Consider the following 22,534-nt stretch of genomic DNA (forward strand, 5'->3'; position numbering starts at 1 on the left):
GTGTTTCTGGGGCAGGATTCAGGTTGCAGGGATGGGGGGACGGTGCTGGGCCCTCCAGAGGCCTGGGGTGGGCAGTGTGGTGGGGTCTGCGGGTAGTGGTGACGGCTTTCTCCCACCTCGGGCTCCTGGCAGGAGTGCGTCGTCTTCTGCGTGCGGGAGGAGCCCGTGCTGTTCCTGCATGCCGATGAGGACTTTGTGTCCTACACACCCCGAGACAAGCAGAACCTTCACGAGAACCTCCGGGGCCTCGGACCTGGGGTGCGGGCAGAGAGTTTGGAGCTGGCCATCCGGAAAGAGGTGAGGCCAGCCTCCGCCCTGGTAGGCCCTGGGCAGCTGAGCCGAGACCCCAGCCCACAGCCTAGCCTGCAGACACGCCCGGGGGGCTGCCCATGTGCTGTCACAGCCACGCTCCCCAGCCTCCGTGCCCTGCTCAGGAGGGTGGCTGGCTGCAAGGCCGGCTCAGGGGCGGCAGAGGCAGGACCTCCTATTCCCAGCTCGCGTTGCCTCTGCCCCTCCCCGCCTGCTTTTCTCCGCAATGCTCGGCATCCTTCCCGAGAAGGGGGTCTGGTGGAGTGAAAAGAGCCCTATGCCAGGAGGCCCAAGACTGCAGTCGCCCTCCCTGAGCTGGGAGGCCGTGGGCAAGTCGCACGTCTTGTTGGGCTTCTGTGTTGGTCTATTCCAGGATTCCTCTGTCCCCCTCCTCTTCCCCAGCGCAGGCTTGTTGAGGTCGCTGGGACCCCTGACATACCGCAGAAGTGCGTACATAGAGTGTGGGGGTCTGGGTGCTGCAGAGGCTCCCGTGGGCAGGAACCAAGGCCACGCTGGCGACTGGCCATCTCCTGCCTCCCCTCAGGCCTCCTGTGCCCTCTGCTCCAGCTCCCGGCTGCCCGAGCCTCACCCTGTGCCGGCAGTCTGGTGGCTTAGCGAATTCCTGCACCCACTGGGCAGAGCCCTCCTGCCCGGCCCAGTGTGGGCCACGGTCAGCCCATGCGTGGGTGGCTGCCCTGGGGCCCTTGGCCACCTGACCCCTTCGGAGTCCCACCCAGGCAGGGCACAGAGGGTGCCTCTGGCCACGTCATTCCCTCTTGGAGGGAGAGAAGGTTGTCTGTGGCCTCTTTGTGGCCTGGTCACCCCAGAGCTCAGCCAGGACACTCAGGGACGGACCTGAAATTCAGGTCGTGGCCCTCTGACCCCACACCTCCTTCTAGATCCACGACTTTGCCCGGCTGAGTGAGAACACCTACCACGTGTACCACAACACCGAGGGCCTGCGCGGGGAGCCCCATGCCATGGCCATCCGGGGCGAGGACGACGTGCACGTGACTGGGGAGGTGTTCAAGCGGCCCCTCTTCCTGCAGCCCACCTACAGGTACCGCTGGCCTGGCCCCCTGCTGGCTGCGGTGCTCTCGGGCCTGCTCGCTACCCTGGCCGCAGCGGCCCCCGCTGCAGGTCGGGCCTAGCTCCCCTCACCCATCGCTCACACAGTGGGGGCATTTCCCACCTGTGCTGGGCAGCGGGGGCTGCGGGGACGCCCCGGGTGCGCCTGTCTGATGGGCTGCTCCCCTCCCTGGCAGGTACCAGCGCCTGCCCCTGCCAGAGCAGGGGGCTCCCCTGGAAGCCCAGTTTGATGCCTTTATCAGTGTCCTCCGGGTAAGTGGGGGCGCAGGTGGGTGTGGGGGCACAGGCTCCTCGAGAGTCGTCTCCGTGGAGGGCTCAGGGTGGACGTGGCCTCTGGCTTTCCTCAGGGGGGGCCTCCTCCTGCGCTGTGTACGGGGTCGAGTGTCGGGGGCGTGTGCTGGTATCTAAGTCTCTGAGTGCATCTCTCTGTGTCTCTGTGGGGTATGCACACGTCTGTGTCGCTGTGTATATCTCTGTGTCTCCGTGGGGTGTGTGCACACGTCCCTGTGTATATCTCTCTGTCTCTGTGGGGTGTGAGTACATGTCTGTGTGTATCTATCTCTGTGTCTCTGGGGGCCGTGGGTGTACACGGCTGAGTCTCTGCGTGTGCATGTGCAGGCGTACACCTGTGCCTTCTCTGGTGACAGTCCGGCGCTGACTGGGAGGACTGCACTCTGGCCGTGGCTGGGCTGCTAACTTGCTGTGTGGTCTCGGACAGATCACCTCACCTCTCTGGACCTCAAGGTCCTCAGTTCTTTAGTGGAACTAGAGGTTCTTACCTTGGAGACTCTTCAGCCGATATCTCCCAAGTCCCGGTGGGGTTTCTGTCCCAGCCCCTTCACATCACCTTATGTCACCTGCGTCTCGCAGGGTGTTAAACACAGGGCTGGTGCTCTCTCTGAGCGGCTCTCACGTCGCCCGCTCACTCCTCCCAGGCCTGGGGAGGGCAGGGGTGCAGATAGGCGTGGGTTTGGCAGAGAGGCTGAGCCACTGGCTGAGTCCGCCCTGCCGCTGACTGTGGGGCTGGGGTGGGCTGATGGCATGAACCCCCTTCCCTGACCGGGTCCTCAGCCAAGGGGTTTCTGGGTCACATTGTTGCCCGATATTCACGGTCTTTCCCCAGGAGACCCCCAGCCTGCTGCCGCTCCGCGATGCCCACGGGCCTCCCCCTGCCCTCCTCTTCAGCGGCCAGGCGGGCACGTGCAGGACCAACCTGGGCATGGTCCTGGCCACCCTCGTCCTGCTTCACCGCAGCGAGACCACCTCCCAGCCAGAGTGAGTGGCCTGGGACCCAGTGTCCCAAGGGGCTGCGGGGCCGAGGAGAGGAGGGGACAGGCTGCCCTGGGAATGATGGGGACTCGTCCAGGAGCCCAGAGCCAGAGGTGGACATTGGGCATCTGGGGTTCATTTCCTGATTTGCCACCAACTTGCTGGGTGGCCTGGAGAGAGTCACTTGACCTTTCTGGGCCTCAGTTTCCCTAGTTAGGGAAATGTCCCTTGTTTCTCCCAACATGGTTCAGAAGGAGCCTGGTGCCTCCTGTTGGCCATACGCAGAGAGAGTGGGCAGCATGGCCGTCCCAGAGGCCGTCGGGAGCCCTGCTTACCTACTGACCCCTGCCTTGTCAGGGCTGCCCCCCCACAGACCAGGCCGCTGCCCATGCAGCAGTTCCAGGTGATCGAGAGCTTTCTCCGCACGGTGCCCCAGGGAAGGAAGATGGTGGAGGAGGTGAGCGAGGGGGTGGGCAAGGAGCGAGGGCAGGGGCAGCGGAGGGGACGGCAACTCCTCTCACTGGGGGGCTGTCTTCCCCTTCTCCTTGCCAATCCTTCCTTCCTTCTCTCTTCTCCTTTCCCTCCCGCTGTCTTCCCTTGTCCCTGCTCCCGGCCTCCTCTCCCCTGCCCTGCTTCCCACCACCAGGTGGACAGAGCCGTCACCGCCTGTGCAGAGCTACATGACCTGAAAGAAGTGGTCTTGGAAAACCAGAGGAAGCTAGAAGGCACCCGGCCGGGGAGCCCAGCCCAGGTGAGGTGTGGGAGGAGGCGCCAGAGCCTCTGCTCTTGCAGGAGCCCCGTGGCCTGGTGTCGTGAGGCCTGTCGGCTGGTTTCTATCAGACCGAGTTTTCCTGGCTTCTGCTTCTCCCACGAGAAGACAAGGGGAGCTCGGCCTGCAGGAAGGACGGGGAAGAGGGGAAGTTTACTCTCCCTGACCAGGTCCCTCAGCTGCGGAATAAACAGGGTGGCGGAAGGGGCTGCTGGCCAGGGCCTCTGGGCTCAGACACTTCCCAGAGCACTCATGGCTCCCCCACAAATGAGCTCCTGGCGTTGCTTTGGGAAGCCCAGGGCTTGGTCCAGCTGCTGCTCTGGAAGAGTGATGGGCTCTGGGCTCTTGGCAGACCCAGTCCCTGTGCCCTGGGCGAGGAGGCCGTCTTGACAGTGTTTGCACACAGTGCGTGGAAAGAGTCTAAAGCCTGCAGAGCCTTTTTCTTCTTTAAGATATTTTTAAAAATACGTATCTTCTGGGCCGGGCGTGGTGGCTCAGGCCTGTAATCCTAGCACTCTGGGAGGCTGAGGCAGGAAGATTGCTTGAGCTCAGGAGTTCGAGACCAGCCAGAGCAAGAGCAAGACCCGGCCTCTACAAATTATAGAAAAATTAGCCGGGCATGGTGGCGCACACGCCTGTAGTTCCAGCTACTTGGGAGGCTGAGGCAGGAGGATCATTTGAGCTCAGGAGCTTGAGGTTGTAGTGAGCTAGGATGACACCACTGCACTCTAGCTGGGGCGACAGAGCAAGACTTGTCTGCAAAAACAATTCCAATAAAAAGTATTTGAAGAGCTTAAAAAAAATTTTTTTTTAAATCTTTTAGAAGCAATATTCTATGATGGAAAGTTGAGAAGTTAAAGATAGGAAAAAATCGCCCATAATCCCACGTAGCTGTTGTGAGCATTTTGGGCTGGTTTCTTTCATTTTTTATGTTTATGATTTCCTTGTGTAGGTTGCCCTAGCAAGTAGTTTGTTCTCTGCTTGTTCAGTTTCACTTTATAGCGTGAGCCTCTCCCAGGCCAATACCTGGTTTTTGTCACTGAGATTTCCAATGGCTGTGTACCTTACGCCGTGGCATGGTTCCGCCACCACTGGCCTTACAGGAGTGTGGGCTGTGACCCAGCTGCCTGGGTTGTGGTCCTGGTTCTGCCACTTGCAGGTGTGTGGACTTGGCAGCCTGCTTAACACCCTGTGCCTTCATGACCCCATTTGTAAAATGAGGCCAGCAATACTAACTACCTCATAGGGTTGCTGGGGGGAGTGGTTAGGTGAGATAAGATAAAACACCTAGAAGGGGGCCTGACACAGAGCAGGTGTCCCTGGAATGTCACCTGTTGTGATTCACTAAACAACCCCCTCTTCTTGGACAATTGAGTTGCTTCCAGTTCCTCATCAGGGTAAATACTTTTGCGTTGAGCACCTTCGTGAAAATGAAGGCTTTTGTGTATCCAAGATTCTTTCCGTGTGGTCTAGATTAGGGGTCAGCAAACTGGAGCTCCTGGGCCAAGTGCAGCCCGTCACCTGTTTTTGTAAGTGGGATTTATTGCAACACAGTCTTCCCATTCATTTACGCACTATCTGCAACGGCTCTTATGCTGCTGCAATGGCGGGGCTGAGTGGCGGTGACAGAGACTGTATAGCCCGCAAACGTAGCACGTTTACTAACCGGCCCTTTATAGAAAAAGTCTGCTGATTCCTGGTCAAGATTCCTGAGGATGGGATTAAACTTCATAAAAGGGTATGACCCTTCTTTAGGGCCTGTGTGAATCTCACTTGCCCTCCAGAGAGTACCGACCCCGCCGGGGCACCCTGAGATCCGAGGGTTCTCTCTGACAGCCCTCAGTGCTGCGGGTGCTGGGCTGGGGTTAGGAAACTTGAGGGGCCCAGCTCTGTTTGCCCTCAGCTGTGTGACTTTGAGGCAGTCACTTACTTTCTCTGAACCTCCGTTTCCCCTCTGTAAATTAGGGGTATTGATAACGGACCCCTGGAGCAATGTTATGGGAGCCTTTTTGTGATTTCTTGTGGAAGGTTCCAGTTCTTACGGGCAGGGCCCTGGCTCAGAGAATGGGTGTTTGTACGCTTACTGCCTCAACGTAGTGCTGACACGGTAGGAGTCATTGGAACAAAGCGAGGGACCCCGCCTGTCCCCGGGCTGGGAGCCTGCTTGGGGAGGCAGGCCCTGCTCCGAGAACCCAAGGGCCTGGCGGGGTCACCAGCAGGTCTTGCTGCACCACGGATTAACTGGATTAACCGCAGCAAATGCAATAGAGTTAGACGCTTGGAAGAACTTTCCAGCCTGGCAGAACTGTGTCACAAAGGAGAGGGCAAGACTGGCTTCTGAGGAGTTCCGGGGCCTGATGCCTGCCCTTCTAGGGGTGGGGACAGGGCAGCCTGGGGAGTCCCATCTTTAACACCTTGTCCTCTCTCCCCGCCCCTCCTCTCAGGGAAGTGGCAGCCAGCACAGTGTCCGGCAGAGGGCGCTGCTGAGCCTGGAGCGATACTTCTACCTGATCCTGTTTAACTACTATCTCCATGAGCAGGTGGGGTGGGGAGGAGCAGACCTGCACCCCCTCCTCCCAGGTCCCTTCCCGCCACGGTGACTGGCTTGCTGTGGAGTGGGACCCCCGAGAGCCAGGAGGAGAGTTGAGGGAAGGCAAGAAGAGACCCAGACAGAGGGTGGTCCCTGAGCAGGCCAGGTGCAGGGAGGGGCCCCACCTCCCTCCCTGGGCCCAGCCTCTTTACCCGTAGCCAGAGCATCCTGGTCTTCTCTCCCCCAACCCCTTGTCCCTCCCCTGGGCCATGCTGGGTGTCTCCTGGGGTTCCCCTGACCATGGGGCGGACAGGGAGCATCAGGTGGCCCCGTGCCCCTGAACCCCCGTCTCTCTCTGCCTCGGGCTGCAGTACCCGCTGGCCTTTGCCCTCAGTTTCAGCCGCTGGCTGTGTGTCCACCCCGAGCTGTACCGCCTGCCTGTGACGCTCAGCTCAGCGGGCCCCGTGGCCCCCGGGGACCTCATCGCCAAGGGCTCCCTGGTGAGTGTGGCTGGCTGTCTGGGAGGTGGGGATGGGGGGACTGGCCCTGGGCCCCCTGGACCCTTGTTTCCTGGGGCTGGGCTGAGCACTGCCCTCGCAGGGGGCTCTCGTGAGCAGAACGGGGTTGTTCTCATTCCCAAGAAGCATTTGCAGCTCTGGCCACTGTTCTAGCACCTTCTCCAGTCTCAAACCCAAGGGCTTTGGGGAGGGTGCCAGGAAATGTGGGTTCTGCCATCTTTGTCACCAGCTTCTTGTCTTTGAGCCTCAGTTTCCTCATCCGAGAGTGGGCGCCATCACTCTGATCCCTGCCAGGGTGGTAATGAAGCTCCAGCTGTGCTTTGCAGATACATGCACTTTGCAAACTATAAAGTGCTGGTTCCACGCCTGCTCTGCCCGCCGTGGGGCAGTTCCTGACCTCTCTGTGGCGGCAGGTGGCTGCTATGGGACCCGGGCTCGGTGCTGTCCCCACAGGGGGCGGACGATCTTACCTCCCCGGACGCGCTCAGCACTGTCAGAGAGATGGACGTGGCCAACTTCCGGCGGGTGCCCCGCATGCCCATCTACGGCATGGCCCAGCCCAGCGCCAAGGTGATGCTCCTCGGGGCCCGGGTGCACTTGTGGGTTCTGGAGGAGAAGGCTGAGCCCTGTCACTGACGGCCCTCCTGTCCCCCAGGCCCTGGGGAGCATCCTGGCCTACCTGACCGACGCCAAGAGGAAGCTGCGGCAGGTCGTCTGGGTCAACCTGAGGGAGGAGGCTGTGTTGGAGTGTGATGGGCGCACCCACAGCCTGCGGAGGCCTGGGCCCCCCGTGGCCCCCGACCAGCTGGAGGTGAGGCCTCTGGCCTCTCTACACCCCTGCCTTGGGGGCCTTCTGGGGAACTGGCCTGGGAGGGTCTTCAGAACGTCCCACGCTCCTGTTGTACGTAGGGAGAAACTGAGGCCCCAAGAGGAGCAGTCTCAGGGAGTGGCTGATTTGGGTCTCCCGTTCTGGTGCTCTGGTCTCCTCCTGGCCCTGGGGGTAGTGGCGACCCCTGAGGCTCTGGGGCTCGGAGATGGGCCTGGCTCCAGGACGAGTCCTGGCCGTAGCAGGGCTGGCCTTTCAGGGCTGGCGCAGAGGCTGCCTCAGTGGCCTGTGCCCCCTGGCCTGCCCTTCCCCAGGCCCTGGAGACCCAGCTGAAGGCCCACCTGAGTGAGCCTCCCCCGTGCACGGAGGGCCCGCCGACCCACAGGTTCCAGACGTGCCTCACCACGCAGGAGGTCTTCAGCCGGCACCACGGGGCCTGCCCCGGCCTCACCTACCACCGCATCCCCGTGCCAGACTTCTGCGCCCCCCGCGAGCAGGTGAGGGGGCCGCAGGGCAAGGCCTCTGGGGAAGGACAGGGGGCCTCCCCTCTGGCCTGGGTGCAGGGAAGGGGAATCCACCCCAGCTCCTGTGGGGCCTGCGGCTTGTCTGGCGAGGTTTTCAGATTTGTGCCAGGTGGTTTATTCACGTCCCTTCCAAGCTTTGTGTGTGCGTGCGTATGTATGCGTGTGTGCACATGCACTTACGTGTTGTGTGTGTGTCGGGGGTGGGCAGTTTGTGGTGTGTGCGTCTTTGCTGGGGAGTGTGCATGGAGTGTGCGGTGCTGTTGTGGAGAGAGTGTGTGGGGTGCATGTCTTTTTATGGAGTTTGTCTTTCCGGGGGGTGCATGTGGAGAGTGCGTCTTTAGGGGAGGGATGTGTGTGCTGTGGGTTTGTGGGGGAGGATGGGCTGGAATGCTTGTGTGTGGCTCTGAGGGTGTTTGCACACGGCGTCAGTAGATCTGTGACGCATGTGTCTTTGTGAGTGTAGTTTGTGTGTCTTACGGTACGCAGATACACATGCGGGTCCCGTGTGCCTGGCGTGTCGTAGGTGGTCGCTGTGTGCCCGTGTGATAGTGGTGAGTGGGGCTCGTATGTCCTCGCTCTACTCTGTGGGTTTCACTGCCTGCAGCGTGTGACCCCTGGTGGCATATGCTGCAGGGCCATCTGAGGTCCGGCTCCTGCCCTCATGCTGGGACTCCAGCTGGGTCTGGCTCGGGTGGGTGGCGGGGCCAGGGCTCCATGTGCGGGGCACATGCATGCGCGTGTCCCGCCTGGCGGAGCGTGGGCCACTCGAGCCCCAGGTGCACGCTGTGTCTGCTCACACGTCAGTTTGGGGTGAGAGGGGTTACGACCGTACACGGGGTATGGCTGTTTACACGCATGTGGTGTCATGTGCGCCGCAGTGAGTTGCGTGTGTGCACGCGGGCGCGTGAGGCTCCTGCAGCCGCTGGGGCTGCCGTTGGATGGGGCCCACGCCAGGAGTCTGCCTCTCGAAGGCACTCACGGACTCGGGCCTTGTCCCCCCACCCAGGACTTTGACCGGCTGCTGGAGGCCCTGCGGGCGGCCCTCGCCAAGGACCCGGGCACCGGCTTCGTGTTCAGCTGCCTCAGCGGCCAGGGCCGGACCACGACCGCCATGGTGGTGGCTGTGCTGGCCTTCTGGCACATGCAAGTACGTGTGGCCTGTCCCGTGAGGGCGGGGTGGGCACTCAAGCCCTGGGGACGTGTGGCGGGAAGGTGTAAGGGTCAGAGACAGCCTGGTGTGGTCCCTGATCCCCTCCTGCCAGTCCTGTGTGGCCCCTGGCAGGGAGCTGCTGGTGTGGGGGCGGGTGCAGCCTGGTGAGGGTGCTCCTGTCCCAGCAGCTGTCCTCCCCCAGGGCTTCCCTGAGGTGGGCGAGGAGGAGCTCGTGAGCGTGCCTGACGCCAAGTTCACTAAAGGCGAGTTTCAGGTGAGCACAGCTGGGGGTTCCCTGGGGGTTGCTGAGGGAGGGGAGGAAGAGGAGTCCTGCTGGCAGGTCTGGGGGTCCTCAGCCTCTTCCCAGCTCTGTCACCCCTTCCACCTCATCATGGCAGTGCTCCCCTGTTCCCATTTCACAGATGAGCCAGCGAGGGCATGGGGCAGCTTGGCTCTGGGACCCTGGCACATGGTGGCTAGAGATGGGGCTGGACCCCCCTCCCACCTGGCCCTGCTGCAGGGCTGGGTGAGCCCTGGGGAGGTCACTGGCCACCATCTGGGTAATGTTGATGACAGCCTCCCAGGCACGTGGGACCCAGCTGTGGTTGGTGACCTTGGTGCGGGGCCCCAGCGCACTCTGCCCCGCCCATTCCCTGTCTCAGATCGGGGCACTGGATGGGCAGCCACTGATGTCCCAGATTCAGTCGTTCATGTGTCTCGCCTGCCGTGTGCCTTGGGTCATCTCCTCAGGCATCCCCTGAGTAGGTGGCACCGTCCCCTCAGGGTTGGCGTGTGGCCGTCCCGCAGTCAGTGGGATGGTTAGCTCCTGCCTCCCCCTCCCTGGCCACCTTCGCCACGTGCCCTTGCCCTGCTCCCGCCTCCATCCTGCCGCCCTGGCCAGTGTGCAGTGCCTCAGACCTGCGGACTCTTGCAGCCCCTGGGCCTTTGCAAATGCTGTTCCTTCTCTTGGGACCTCTTCTCTTTTCCTTCTGGCAGATCCTCTGATTCTTTTCTTTTTCTATTGTGGTAAGATATATAGAACAAAATTTGCCATTTTAACCATTTTAAGTGTACATTTCAGTGGCATTAAGTATAATACATTTACCATCCCACCGCCCATCTAACTTCTGTCACTTGCAAAACAGAAACTCTGTCCCCATTAAACACTAACTTCCCACCCCCCTCTCCCTCCCCAGGCCCTGGCGACTGCCATTCTCCTTTCTGTCTCTGTGGATTGGATCACTCTAGGAACTGCCTATAAGTGGAACCACCCAGTGTTTGTCTTTTTGTGACACTCATTTCTCTGGGCGTAACGTCCTCAAGGTTGATCCATGTTGTACCATGTGTCAGAATTTCCTCCCTTTTTAAGGCTGACTAATGTTTCAGCATATGGATATGTTTGTTTATCCGTTCATCTGTCGACAGACACTTGAGTTGCTTCCACCTCTTGGCTATTGTGACTAGTGCTGCTGTGAACACAGGTGTGCAAGTGTCTGAGTCCCTGCTTCAGCTCTTTTGGGTGTGTCCCCAGAAGTGGAATTGCTGGGTCACATGGTAATTCTGTTTGCTGTGTTCTATAGCAGCTGTGCTAGTCTACACTCCCACCAGTCCTAGTTTTTCCCCATCCTCACCAACACCCGATTTCTGTTTTTTTGACAATAGCCGTCTTGGTGGGTATGAAGTGGTATCTCATTGTGGTTTTGAGTTGCATTTCCCTAATGATGAGTGATGTCGGATATCTTTTCATGCGTTTATTGGCTATTTGCACATCCTTTTTGAAGAAATGTCTATTCAAGTCCTTTGCCCATTTTTGAATTGGTTGTTTTTTTGTTGTTGAGTTTTAGGAGTTCTTTATATATTCTGGAAATGAATCACTTATATGTGATTTGCAAATATTTTCTCCTATTTAAGGGTTGGCTGTTGTTTAGGAGAAATACTAGGAGCATGCGCTTCCTCCGCGCTCACACCAGCACTGACGGTCAGGAACACAGAAGAAGACTTAGGCGACCAAATGTGGGTGGTTTCCCCCCACACTGAGCAGCAGAGGCTCTCGCTGGGCGTCCTGTAATTTAAGTAAGGTGCTGTCTGTATGGAGATGGTGTCGGATCCCACAGTTGAGGGCTCAGTCCCCCAAACTGCCCCCTCCCTTTACACACCAGTTGCAAGTCCCGGCCTCCAGGGCTTCTGGCAGACCAGCTATAAATTGGGGATCCCACAACCCCCTCTTTGGGTTTGATTAAATTGCTAGAGCGGCTCACAGAACTCAGGGAAACATGTTTACTGGTTTATTTTAAGGATATTGCAAAAGATACAGATGAAGAGATGCATGGTGTGAGGTATGGGGCAGGGGACGAGGAGCTCCCATGTCCTTCCTGGGTGCAGCCCCCTCCGGGAACCTCCTCATGTTCAGCTGTCTGGAAGCTCTCTGAAGCCAGTCCTCTGGGGTTGTTAGGGAGGTGTCATGACATAGGCATGATGGACAACCATGTAGAAATGTGATTGGGCAAAAAGCGCATGATCTAAAACCCAGCGAGGCCTGTCTGTTCAGATTCTTCCTGGCCTCTCTGTGCAGCATTCCTTCCTCCAGGGTGTGGGGCAGGACCCCATCTGGAATGAGGGTCTTTGGACCCACAGTCAGATTAGAGTCCTGCCTTGGACGGGTGACAGGGGGACAGGAGTCAGATTCTGTCTCCTGAGTCTGCTCCTGAGGCCTAAAGTGCCCAGTGTTATAACAGGGACTATGCGAGTTATGAGCGTGTCCTTTGTTGCACAAGTTTTTAATTTTGCTGAAATCCAATTTGTCTATTTTTTCCTTTTGTTGCCTGTGCTCTTGGTGTTATATCCAAGAAATCATCACCAAGTCTGAAGTCATGAAGCTTTTCCCCTGTGTTTTATCTTAAGACTTTTATAGTTTTAGCTTTTACATTTCGGTCTCTGATCCATTTTGAGTTCATTTTTGTAGATGGTGTGAGGCAAGGGTCTAGCCCCACTCTTTTGCACGTGGATGCTGTTTTCCCAGCACTGTTTGTTGAAGAGACTGTCCTCTCCCCAGTGAATGGTCTCAGCACCCTTTTTGAAAACCATTTGCTTTTACATACAGGGGCTTATTTTCCAGCTGAATTCTTAGTCTTCATGTCTGTCCCTCGGATGTGGTAGTTAGGACTGTCCTTCCTCACCAGCCCCTGTGCTAGGAGCTTCATGTGCACGTCCTTCATCCCCCTTCACAGTCGCGGAGAGGTAGGTGCCCTTACCGCTCCCAGTTTGCAGATGAGAAAACTGAGGCACAGGGAGCCAAGTGCATTACCTAGAGAGTCACAGCAGAGAAATGGCTGTGGACCTCAGAGCCTGTGTTCCAAAGTTACATCATGTGACCCAAAGATACTCCTGTACCCCCATCCTCACCCACCCCTAGATTGTCTTGTGTCCAGAGCAGCTTACTTTGCAGTTGATTCGGCATTTACTGAGCCCACGGTCCGGGGGGAGCACTCTAGATCATGAGAGGCCCAGAGCAGACATCAGGGCTGAGGGCTGAGGGTGTGGCAGCGGCAGCCCGAGAGGGCTTCATGGAGGAGGTGATATCTGAGTACCTTTTGGAAAGATGAGCAAGTGTGGCTGGCTGGTGAGAGGAGAAATAGGCAGAGATCAAGTATGCAAAGGAGGGATTCTGGAAGGGGCAGGAACTGTGTAAGGCTGTGAATAGCTGAGGGGTGGCCCAGATTGTGAAGACCCTGGAGGGCCACACTATGTTTGACGTTGGCCTTAAGGCCAGCAAGGAGGCAGCAGAGGTCACGATGGGACTTTCAGTGTGGCGGCTCCGGCCAGCAGTTGTGGGAGGGGTGTGTGGAGTTTGGGGCTGGGAAGGAGGGGCGAGGCAGGGCTCAGTGAGGGGGGCTGCGGGTGGTCAGGAGCAGCCTAGTCCCAATTGGTAGGTCTTGGGTCACTGGGTGTGGGGCAGGGAGGGCACTTAGGATGACCTTGGGTTTCTGGCTTTGTGGTGGTGACAGCCAGAGATGCAGAATTCAGGGAAGGAGCAGCTTCAGAAGAGAGGCCAGGAGTTGGGTTTCCTGCCCAAAGCTGCAGCCCTCTGCCCGAGGAGCCCCTCAGGGGACACAGTCCCCTGCACCCTCCTGGGGACCAGCCCAGAGCCCAGGTTTGGGGTGTGGTCTGGGCAGCTTCCTCCCCTTCCCCTGGGCACAGCCTGAGCCAAACCCAGCACTAGTTCCTTCCAGACTATTCAGTTGTCTCCTCCCGCTTGGGTGCAACTCCATGCCTGCTGGCGTGTGCTGCCCTGGGCCAGGCCTCACGGAGAAACGCAGGGAGAGCCCTTTCCCTGTTCGCACCCGGCAGCCGGAGCGAGAGACAAGAGTGAGAGCGAGTCAGGTTAGGTGTTCTGCATTCATTCACGTGGCAGCTGTTGGTGGGGCACCCAGCAGGTGCCAGGTGCCCAGGTGCCACTCCAGGTGCTGGGGAGACCCCTCGCTTAGTGGAAGTGAGCAACGGATGAGCAGGGGGCTGTTGACCCACTGCGGGGCTCTGCAAGGACAGTGCAGGTGTCAGGGGCCTGTGGGGAGGGGTTCTGGGCGAAGCTGGAGAGGCAGGGGCCGGCCATAGACCTGGGTCAGCTTTCAGTTTCCGCACTGAGTGCGCAGGAGCTGTGAGGAGGCTGAGCCTGGGAATGAGTCAACATTTGTACTTTCCTAAGACCTCTCTGGCCACCAGGGAGAGGGAGGGCAGGGGAGGAGGCTGGGACACCAGTCGGGGGCCACTGCCCTGGAGGCGAGAGGAGGTGGCAGTCTGGGCAGGTGCTGGCTGTGGAGGGGCACAGTGTGGACAGATTTGGAGGCCGGGCACAGGGTGGGGCTGGAGGGCTGGGGGAAGAGCCCTGCCCTCCCTGGTGACCTGCCCAGGCCTCAGTTTTCCTAGGAGTGAAGGGGGCTTATATCAGGTGAGTGGTGTCCCTGCTGGGGTCCCCAGAGCCAGGCGTCCCCACAGTGCCTGGGTTGGGAGGAGGCCAGGAGGACCCCAGCATGGACTTGTCGTGCACCCCCTCCTCACCCCACCAGCCCTGGTATGTGACAACTATCCGTTTTATAGAGCTGCGTTCTGGATGAGGCTTCGTTTGAAGCAAGGTTTCTGTGGCTTAAAAAAAATGAGCACTGGCGTCAGCTTGGCATTCCACAGGTGTGTGGGAGGCGGCGTTTATATCCCGTAGCGCAAAGCGTACCGCACGGCAATTCAGAGGCACAGTCAGGCATTTAGTATGTCTTGAACAATTAAAATTCCTTCTATTCCCATGTTGTTTATTAGAATTTTTTCCTAAAGAAAACCACTCCTTGTCCGTGGCTCTCCCTGGCAGGATTGCGTGCGCCCTGGGACACCTTTGGTCAGGTGGTCCGGTTTTCCTGATGACTTTCTCAGTGTGCTGTGGCAGATTGGAATCTGAGTACGCAGTGTCTAGCGTATTCAGTTGTGGCTTGGTGGGACTCATGTAACAGCTTATCAACCTTTGGAGACATTAGTACTTGATATCCTTTTAAAGAAAAGCTGCCTGCAGATTAGCTGGAAAGTCACTGGAATATCTAAGGGAGAACCGCAATACACGGCTTTTAGGTTTCTCAGCACTTAACGTTAAGAATTGTAGACAAATCTCAATTATGAAAGAAAAATAAAGAGCACCTTGGGAACCCCAGCCTCAGAGATGTCCGGAGGCCGCCTCGTGGGCCCCAGCCTGGGACCCAGGGAGCAGGCAGGGCTCCGGTCAGGGCCTGTGCCCTCGCCCCGTGTGGCCCTTTGGTGGGGCTGAGCCTGGTGCCGGGCCGCAGGCTCCCGCCCGCTCCCGGTGGCTTTCTGTCTGCTCATCCCCCTCGTCTGGCCCCAGGTAGTCATGACGGTGGTGCAGTTGCTGCCCGACGGGCACCGTGTGAAGAAGGAGGTGGACGCAGCGCTGGACACGGTCAGCGAGACCATGACGCCCATGCACTACCACCTGCGGGAAATCATCATCTGCACCTACCGCCAGGTGAGCCCGCCCCGCCCCTCCCCACCCCAGGTGCCCTCAGGGCGTGCACAGCCCGGGTTGGGGCTGACGTGGGTTTGAGGTGGCTCGGGGTCCCGTGGGCCCTTCATTGGCTCTTGGTCACTTTTCCACCTTCTGGAAGTGGAGGTGATCCCTGAAATGGACACATGCCCAGCCCTGGCCGCTCCAGCCTGGTGCTGCAGTGCACGGCGGGGTGTGTGCAGGGGCGGCGTTCAAAGTATTTGATGGCTGCTGCGGCCCTGGGGCCAGTCAAAGATGTGGCCAACTGGAATGAACACCCAACCCCCTCATGGTGCCAGGTGTTAACCCTCTAGGTTTTAGATTCTTGGGGGCCCAGGGGTTCTGGTCAGGAGGTCGGTGGGTGGGTGGAGGCCCTCGGGGTCTTGAGGAATAGCTGCTTAAGAACCAGCAGGTAAGCAGTTTAGTATCTTAACAGCTGATGATGCCGTGCGGAGTCCTGGCTATTACCCCAGGGTGCGTGTGTGTCTGTGCTGCCCCAGGCTGGGGGCTGGCTCCCAGATGGGCTTTTTTTGGTCTGCTCAGTTAAAAATTGTTTTTGAATAACTCATTAAATTATAAAAATAACGTTTCCATAACAGCTCAGATTTTATATAAAAAGTCTGGGTTTTCAGCCTGTCTGGAAAGAATGTGCTTCCAGTCTGTGCTGGTCCCCAGCTTTCCCCGCTCTGTCACATTTGGCCCTCCCGGCCTGGTCCCCTGACCTGCTGGGCATTGGCATTTGTGGTCCTGGCCCTGTGTGGAACGTACCGACCTGCCCGGTGATTTTGGCTGCAGGGGCAGAGGCGGGGGCTGGAGTGAGAGGGGCAGCGAGGGAGCAGGTGGGCAGGGGTGAGCGCTCCGTGGTGCTGAGAGGGGCAGTGTGTGCCTTGTGTTCTTTGCTGCTGCCAGCGAGTCGCAGGGGCAGCTTCTGTGGCCCCTGCAGAGAAGGGACCTGCTCCAAGCCAGCCCTATGCTGAGCCCGCAGCTGAGCACATGTCCAGGAAATGACTGAATCACGCAGCCTTTGCTCAAGGTCATGGGTCAGACCCTGACTAGGGCAAAGGGTGGGTGCCTGGCTGGAGGCAGAGTAGGGCATCTAGGGTCAGACTGGGTCCAAGACCAGAGGCCAGTTGGGAGGGGAGTTTGCAGAGATTAAGAAGCTGCCAGATGTGGGAAGGAAACAGTGGTTGAGGAATTTTAGAAGATACACTTTGCTGAATTTAGGAAGATAGACGTGTTTTCTCCAGGGCCAGCAGTTAGATTGTATCCTGAGGCTCCTTTGAGTTACCTTTGGGTCCCGCTCACGATGGTCTCGTGTGTTGTCACCAGGTGGCAGCAGTGAGCCGAGGCTGAGGTCCTCCCACTTCCAGAGGGCACCGCCAGGGCAGAGCTGAGGCTGAGTTCTCCCGGCAGCAAGAGGCCCGAGTAGATAAAAAGGGGTGCCTCGCCCTGCTCCAGACCCACAGGCCCTGCACCCCCCGCTGGCCAGGCTCTGTCAGAGCCCCCTCTCCACCCGACTCCCAGAGCTGACATGCCCTCGCTTCCGCTGAGCTCCGCAGCCCTGGGTGTCATCGTAAGGCACACAGAGGGTGCAGTGGGGCACAGTGGGGCCTGGGCCTTGGAGGGCAGAGAGCTCCTACTAGGTGGCCTTGAACACCCTGCTGGAGAGGCCCCGGGAAGGTGTCTCAGGCGGGAGGAGGCCGGAAGGGGCAAAGTGAGTTTAGAGCAGTGCAGGTGATGCCCACATGGTCTTCAGTTGTCAGAGATGAGTTTGGGTGGGTAGGCTGGCTCTAATCTTGGCAGTGGGAGGGAAGGCTGGTGTGGGCAGGGCTGTTCAGAGATGGTTGTTCTGGCTGTTTTAATGAGAAGGGAGGAAGCCTAGCCAGGGGAGGGCTCTAACCTGCTCCCCACCCGGCCACCCGTCCCCATTCCAGAGGCCAGCGTGATGCCGACCTCAGCAGTGGGAGGATGGGGGTCCTTGAGCCCATCCCAGGGCCCGTGGAAGGGCAGGGGCAAGATGCAGAGCCTTTCCCCAGTGTGGCCACCAGGTGGCCCCAGCGAGCTGAGTGGGGAACCTGTGGCCTTGAGTCCCTTATTAAAAGGATTTGTTCTGTAAAATTTGGATTCAGCCAAAAGGCTGCATTCAAGGAGCCAGAAGGCCACATGGGGCCCCAAGGCTGTAGGTTCCCCACCCCTGGAAGGGGCTGAAGAGCAGAGGGGCAGAGACACCCTCCAATCCAGAGGCTCTCAGCCTGGGTGCTGTAAAACGCCCCTGCCGGAGCTCCACCCCCGAGAACCTGACTTGGCTGGTCTGCTGCGGACCAAGGCATGGATGGCTCTTGTTTGCAGAGTTTCCTGGTGATTCCAGTGGACGGCCAAGGTTTCGAACCACACTTTCTAAGCAGGGGTCCCCAACTTCAGTGGGCTTCAGAACCACCTGGCAGACTTGTTTTTTTTTTTGTTTTAACTCTGTGTTTCTGGAGGTCTAACAAGTTCCCAGACGAAACAGATGCCCCTGCTCGGGGACCACACTGGGGCATCTGCCGCCCTAGTGTCTTGCCCACTCCTCTGTTAGGACAGCTTTGTTGAGATACAGTTCACATCCTGTACAATTCACTTATTCGAAGTGTACAATTCAGTGGTTTTCAGTACATTCACAGAGTTGTGCAGCTGTCACCACAATCCAGTTTAGAACATTTTCATCACCCCTAAAAGAAAACCTATACCCGTTAGCAGTCGCTTCCCACCCCTCCAGCCCTGGCAGCCGCTAATCTACTCTTCTGTCTCTGTGGATTTGCCTCTACTGGACACTTCATATAAATGGAATCACATGATATGTAGTCCCTTTTGACTAGCTTCCTTCACTTAGCATGATATTTTCAAGGTTTATCTATGTTGTGGCACGTATCAGTACTTCATTCCTTTTTATGATTGAATAATACCGCCTTGCATGGACATATCACATTACCCATTCATCAGATGACAGACATTTGGAGTGTTTCTGCTTTTTGACTGTTAGGAGAAATGCTGCTGTGTACATTTGCATACAAGTTATTGTGTGGACATGGGTTTTCATTTCTCTTGGGTGTACACTTAGGAGTGGAATTCCTGGACCATATGGTAATTCTATGTTGAACTTCTTAAGGAATTGCCAGACTGTTTTCCAAAGTGGCTGCACCATTTCACATTTTCACCAGCAGTGTCTGAAGGTTCTAGTTTCTCCACATCCTCCCAACACTTTGTTATTGTCTTTCTTTTTAATTCTGGCCGTATTACTGGGTATGAAGTGATGACTAATCATGGTTTTGCTTTGCATTTCCCTGGTGACTAATGATGTTGAGCATCTTTTCATGACCTTGTTGGCCATTTGTCTGTCTTCCTTGGAGAATAGTCAGATCCTTTGCCCATTTTTAAGTTGAATTTGTTGTCTTTTTATTATTGATTTATAGGAGTTCTTAATGCAGTCTAGATATTCTTATATCATTGTAGACCTAACTCTCTTAATCAGGTTTATCATTTCCAAAATTTCCTCCATTCTGTATGTTGTCTTCACTTTCTTGGTAATGTCCTTTGAAGCATTGAAGATTTTAATTTTGACAAAGTCCAACATCTGTTTTTTCTTTTGTACTTTTGGTGTCATGCCTAATCCAAGGTCATGAAGATTTACGCCTATGTTTTCGTGGTGGTTAATTTTATGTATCAACTTGCCTAGGCCACGGTACCCAGATATTTAGTTAGACATTATTCTAGATGTTTCTGTGAAAGTATTTTATGAATGAGATTAATATATAAATCAGCAGATTACCTTTCATAATGTAGGTGGGCCTCATCCAATCATATAGTTTCGTCATTTATCCTATTGCTATGCAGCATATTATGTTAACTGATTACAAGTGTTAAATTAACCTTGCATTCTTGGAATAAATCCTACTTGGTCATGGTATATAATTCTTTTTATATATTGCCAGATTTGGTGTGCTGGTATTTTGCTGAGGATTTTTGTGTCTGTATTCATAAGAGATATTGGTCTGCAGTTTTATTATTTGTGATATCTTTGTTTGATTTTGGAATCAGGGTAACACTGGCCTCATAGAATGTTGTCCTCTCACTTTGACACACAGGGAAATGGAGGCTGGGGCGGGTGGGGCGGGTTTCACCAGCCACACAGAGGGCTGAGAGCCACGGTCAGCTCTGCGGCTCCTGACTGCACGTCCAGTGCCTGCCCCAGCCCCACACTCCCTGGCGGCTGGAATGGTCAGGGGGTGCAAGTTGCCCCAGAATGGGGCTGCTTAGAACATTCACTCTCAAAGCTTGTGCCCACCTGGCTGGTGACTGCTGGTTCCATCCAATTCAGCAAAGCCACAGCAGCTTGCTGTGGGCTGGGCAGCCCCTGGGAGATCTGAACAGACTCCTCCACGGGCTCCCCTGGCTCCATGCTGGGGTTAGAATTGAGGGGGCAGACTGGGGAGGCTGGGGGGCCTGTCCTGTGGCTGTGGCCTTAGACCCGCCCGGTTGGAAGGGCAGGGTGGGGAAGGGGAGAAGAGCACTCTCCACCCATCACCCTCTGAGGGGCTCCCGTGGCTGGGGCACCAGCCGGCACCCCAGTCCTCCTCCCACCCCCAGCCCTGGGCCTGGAGGACGGGAGGCCCCAGCTGCCCTGGGGCCCCACTGGCTGAGACTTTGTCAGTGCTTGCCACCTCTGCTGCCACCGTCATCGTGACGGTTACTGTTATGAACATGTTTGCAGTCGCCTCGTCCAGGACACAGGAGTAGTTGCAGGTAACTGAGTGTAGGGATTCTACCTGGTTGAAACTCCATGTGTGTATTTTGGGAGGGGCGCTCTCACTTGGTGCTCAGGACTTACTCCAGGGGTCCCACGGGGTGGGGGCTTTGTACCTCCCCAGCACTGCCCTGCCCTGGCCCCCTCAGTCACCTGATAAAGGCTGGGCAGGGGTGAGGGAGTGGTCAGGTCTGATTCTCCTAGGGGGGGCTCCTGACTGTGCACAGCCGGGGTCCTCCTCCAGCAGCCCCTCTGCCCCTGCCCCCATCCACAGCCCTGCCAGAGCCCTGGACAGACCTGTGGTCAGAGCCTGACCCCTCAGACAGGGCCCGCCTGCAGGGTGAGCCCCCCCGCCCCCCCCCTTTCCAGTCCGCACATTCTTCCTTCGGGCTTTCCGCAAGTGCCATTTTAGGGAAGTCAAGCTGTGGTGGGTGCACATGGGGAGGTTTGTTCAGCAAGAAGGAAATGATTCACTTTTGAACCAGGCTGGGAGTTTGTGGTCCGAGTAGTCATTGTTTTTTTCTCAGGCCCCTGGGGCTGGAGGTCTTGGGGACCAGAGCCCCCTGAAGGGCCACCGAGGGCAACAGGGCTTAAGATCTAAGCAGGAGTTTGTTTCTGTGGCCCCAGGTTTGGGTCTCAGCCAAGGCTGCCTGAAGGCTGAAGTTCCCCTTGGGGGGCCTCCGGTCTGGGAGGTCTGGGAGGAAGTTAGTCTGTTGGTTTTGCACCTTCTGCTGACTGTGGTTTACTCTCAGCCCCTGGGCTGTCTCAGCCTCCGGGCAGGAGGAGGACCTGGCCTTGGGGTGGGGCAATCAGAGCCCCCTTTGTTGAGGCTGTCACTTAATTCTTGTGCCACCCCTTGAAAGGAGGGAGCAGAATTCTATTATATGGCTCTGGGCATAAGATTTTTAAGCAGTCTGAGATCTCAGAGATCATCACATCATAGCCTCCGGGAAGTGGTGTTAGAGAACAAAGAAAGAACTAGAAGCGACCTTAATCCAAGTTGTTGGGATTTCATAGACCAGTTTCAAAAAGGAAAGGACCTTTCTAGGGTTGCCAACATGTAATTTTGTTAAATGTGTCCATTTTAAAGGAAGGAAGGAACACCACCCCCCCGCCCCGAAAAACAAAACAACAAAAAATAAAGGAAGGAAGGAAGGAAGGAAAGAAAGAAACAAAAATCTAACTACCATCTAATATGGTTGCCATTTCATAAAAGAAAGGTTATTTTAATAACAGAAAAATAGAAGGGATGTCATCTCAGGATAGAGGAGAGTCCTTGAAAAGATTTGTATTTCTAAATTCTTGTGGGCCTGCAAACCCACGGGCCTGGGTTTGGGAATCACAGTTTTAACAACCAGGCTACTGTTCCTTTGACTGGAAAAGCAGAATGCTTCCTCCAGGGTCACCTTGCGCATCCTGGACCGCCAGGCCTGGACCAGTGTCCTGCCTGAGGTCAGGGTGGTCTGAGCTGTCCCAGGTGCCCTCAGATTAGACGAGGCCCCTGGCCAGCTCTGCATGTGCGTGTGTGTGCACAGGAGATTCTGTTCAGCATCTCTGAAATGTGAAAAATCACAGTTTTTCTGCATTGTGCGACACATGTGATTGGAGTGGACGCTGGAATGGGCCCTATTATGGTCACTCGTCCTAGCACCAAACCCCATGCAGATGGGAAGAAGCCTACTGCCCAAGGAACACGGATGTGGGAGCTGGGCAGAGCATCTTCTGCCTGTCTGACTGCCTGTGTCCCCTCCTGCCAGCTGGACTCAGGCCCGTGGCAGGGCAGTGTGTGGGAAGCACACGGAGAGGTGTGAATGGGGCTCAGCCAACACATAGCAAGTGCTTGACAGATGCGAGGGCTCTGAGGATCCACGGTAGGGCCAGTGTGTCCTGTGCCACTCCTGCCTTGAGAACATCCCTGCAGACCCTCAGATTCCAGTCCCAAGGGGCCTTAGGGAGCATTAGAGCTCCCTGCAGGTGAGGAGCGGGGCCTGCAGTGGGAGAGTGGGCTGCCCAGCGTCCACGTGAGCTGGTGGCAGAGCAGGGATGAGAGACGGATTCTCACTCCCAGCCCCACTTCCCTCCCGGACCACGTTGCCCTCGACCCGAGGATCTCCTCTCTGTGCCCTAGTGGGCTGCGGGGGCTTGCTGAGCCTCTAGAAAGGCAGCTGCTCGCCCCACCCCTTCACTCCAACAGACTAGCTCTTGGAAATTGGCGGCTGTGTCTCACTGTGGTACCGTCTGTTTATTTAAACCCCTGCCTTCTGGTTTCATGCCAGAGTCCCCAGGTGACCTGCAGTGGGGTCTGCAGTTCTCTGCTCCAAGGAGGCCCAGTGCTGTATGTGCAGGGGGTGCTCCTCTGTCTGGTTGGACCCCCCAGAGCCTCTGGATAGACGGGGACTTGAGCCCAGGCTCGGGTGGGGATTTTCCACCTCCGCCAGCTCCATTTGCCTGGGAACTTTCTGGGTCTGGTCCACATTTTGCCCATCTGAAGCTTTCCTCCCAGGAGTCCACAGCCATCCTGAAACTTTAAACTGCACGTGGCCACTCGGCTTCCTGCCCCTCAGCCCCCAGCGCCCCCAGACAATGAATTCCCCCTTCCTGGCCCCTTGCCAGCGCCAGCAGTCAACTTACACTTCAATAATAAGCAATTAAGAGCACAGCTCCTGGAATTTGGCGTTTGTGCTTCCTCCAGCAATAAAGCTATTCCAGGCCTTCAGTGGGGAGGGGTGGAAG

General features: G+C 57.0%; 1 protein-coding gene across 3 annotated transcripts in view; it reads left to right on the forward strand.

Annotated features, from left to right (window-relative positions):
* PALD1 (phosphatase domain containing paladin 1) overlaps positions 1–22,534 on the forward strand; it is a 73,898-nt gene that overhangs the window by 37,432 nt on the left and 13,932 nt on the right. For 2 of the 3 annotated variants that reach the window (XM_045568282.1, XM_045568281.1), the window contains exons 5-18: positions 133–297; positions 1,209–1,369; positions 1,575–1,650; positions 2,522–2,673; positions 3,025–3,124; positions 3,314–3,418; positions 5,881–5,976; positions 6,338–6,466; positions 6,938–7,054; positions 7,140–7,295; positions 7,625–7,807; positions 8,841–8,981; positions 9,187–9,258; positions 14,863–15,003. In XM_045568282.1, coding sequence (XP_045424238.1) covers positions 133–297; positions 1,209–1,369; positions 1,575–1,650; positions 2,522–2,673; positions 3,025–3,124; positions 3,314–3,418; positions 5,881–5,976; positions 6,338–6,466; positions 6,938–7,054; positions 7,140–7,295; positions 7,625–7,807; positions 8,841–8,981; positions 9,187–9,258; positions 14,863–15,003 — 1,794 coding nt within the window. Of the gene's footprint in view, positions 1–132; positions 298–1,208; positions 1,370–1,574; positions 1,651–2,521; positions 2,674–3,024; positions 3,125–3,313; positions 3,419–5,880; positions 5,977–6,337; positions 6,467–6,937; positions 7,055–7,139; positions 7,296–7,624; positions 7,808–8,840; positions 8,982–9,186; positions 9,259–14,862; positions 15,004–22,534 lie in introns of those variants that run through there. The other variant, XM_045568283.1, reaches the window with a different exon arrangement.

Source organism: Lemur catta, chromosome 14, assembly GCF_020740605.2.
Source record: "Lemur catta isolate mLemCat1 chromosome 14, mLemCat1.pri, whole genome shotgun sequence".
Taxonomy (NCBI): domain Eukaryota; kingdom Metazoa; phylum Chordata; class Mammalia; order Primates; family Lemuridae; genus Lemur; species Lemur catta.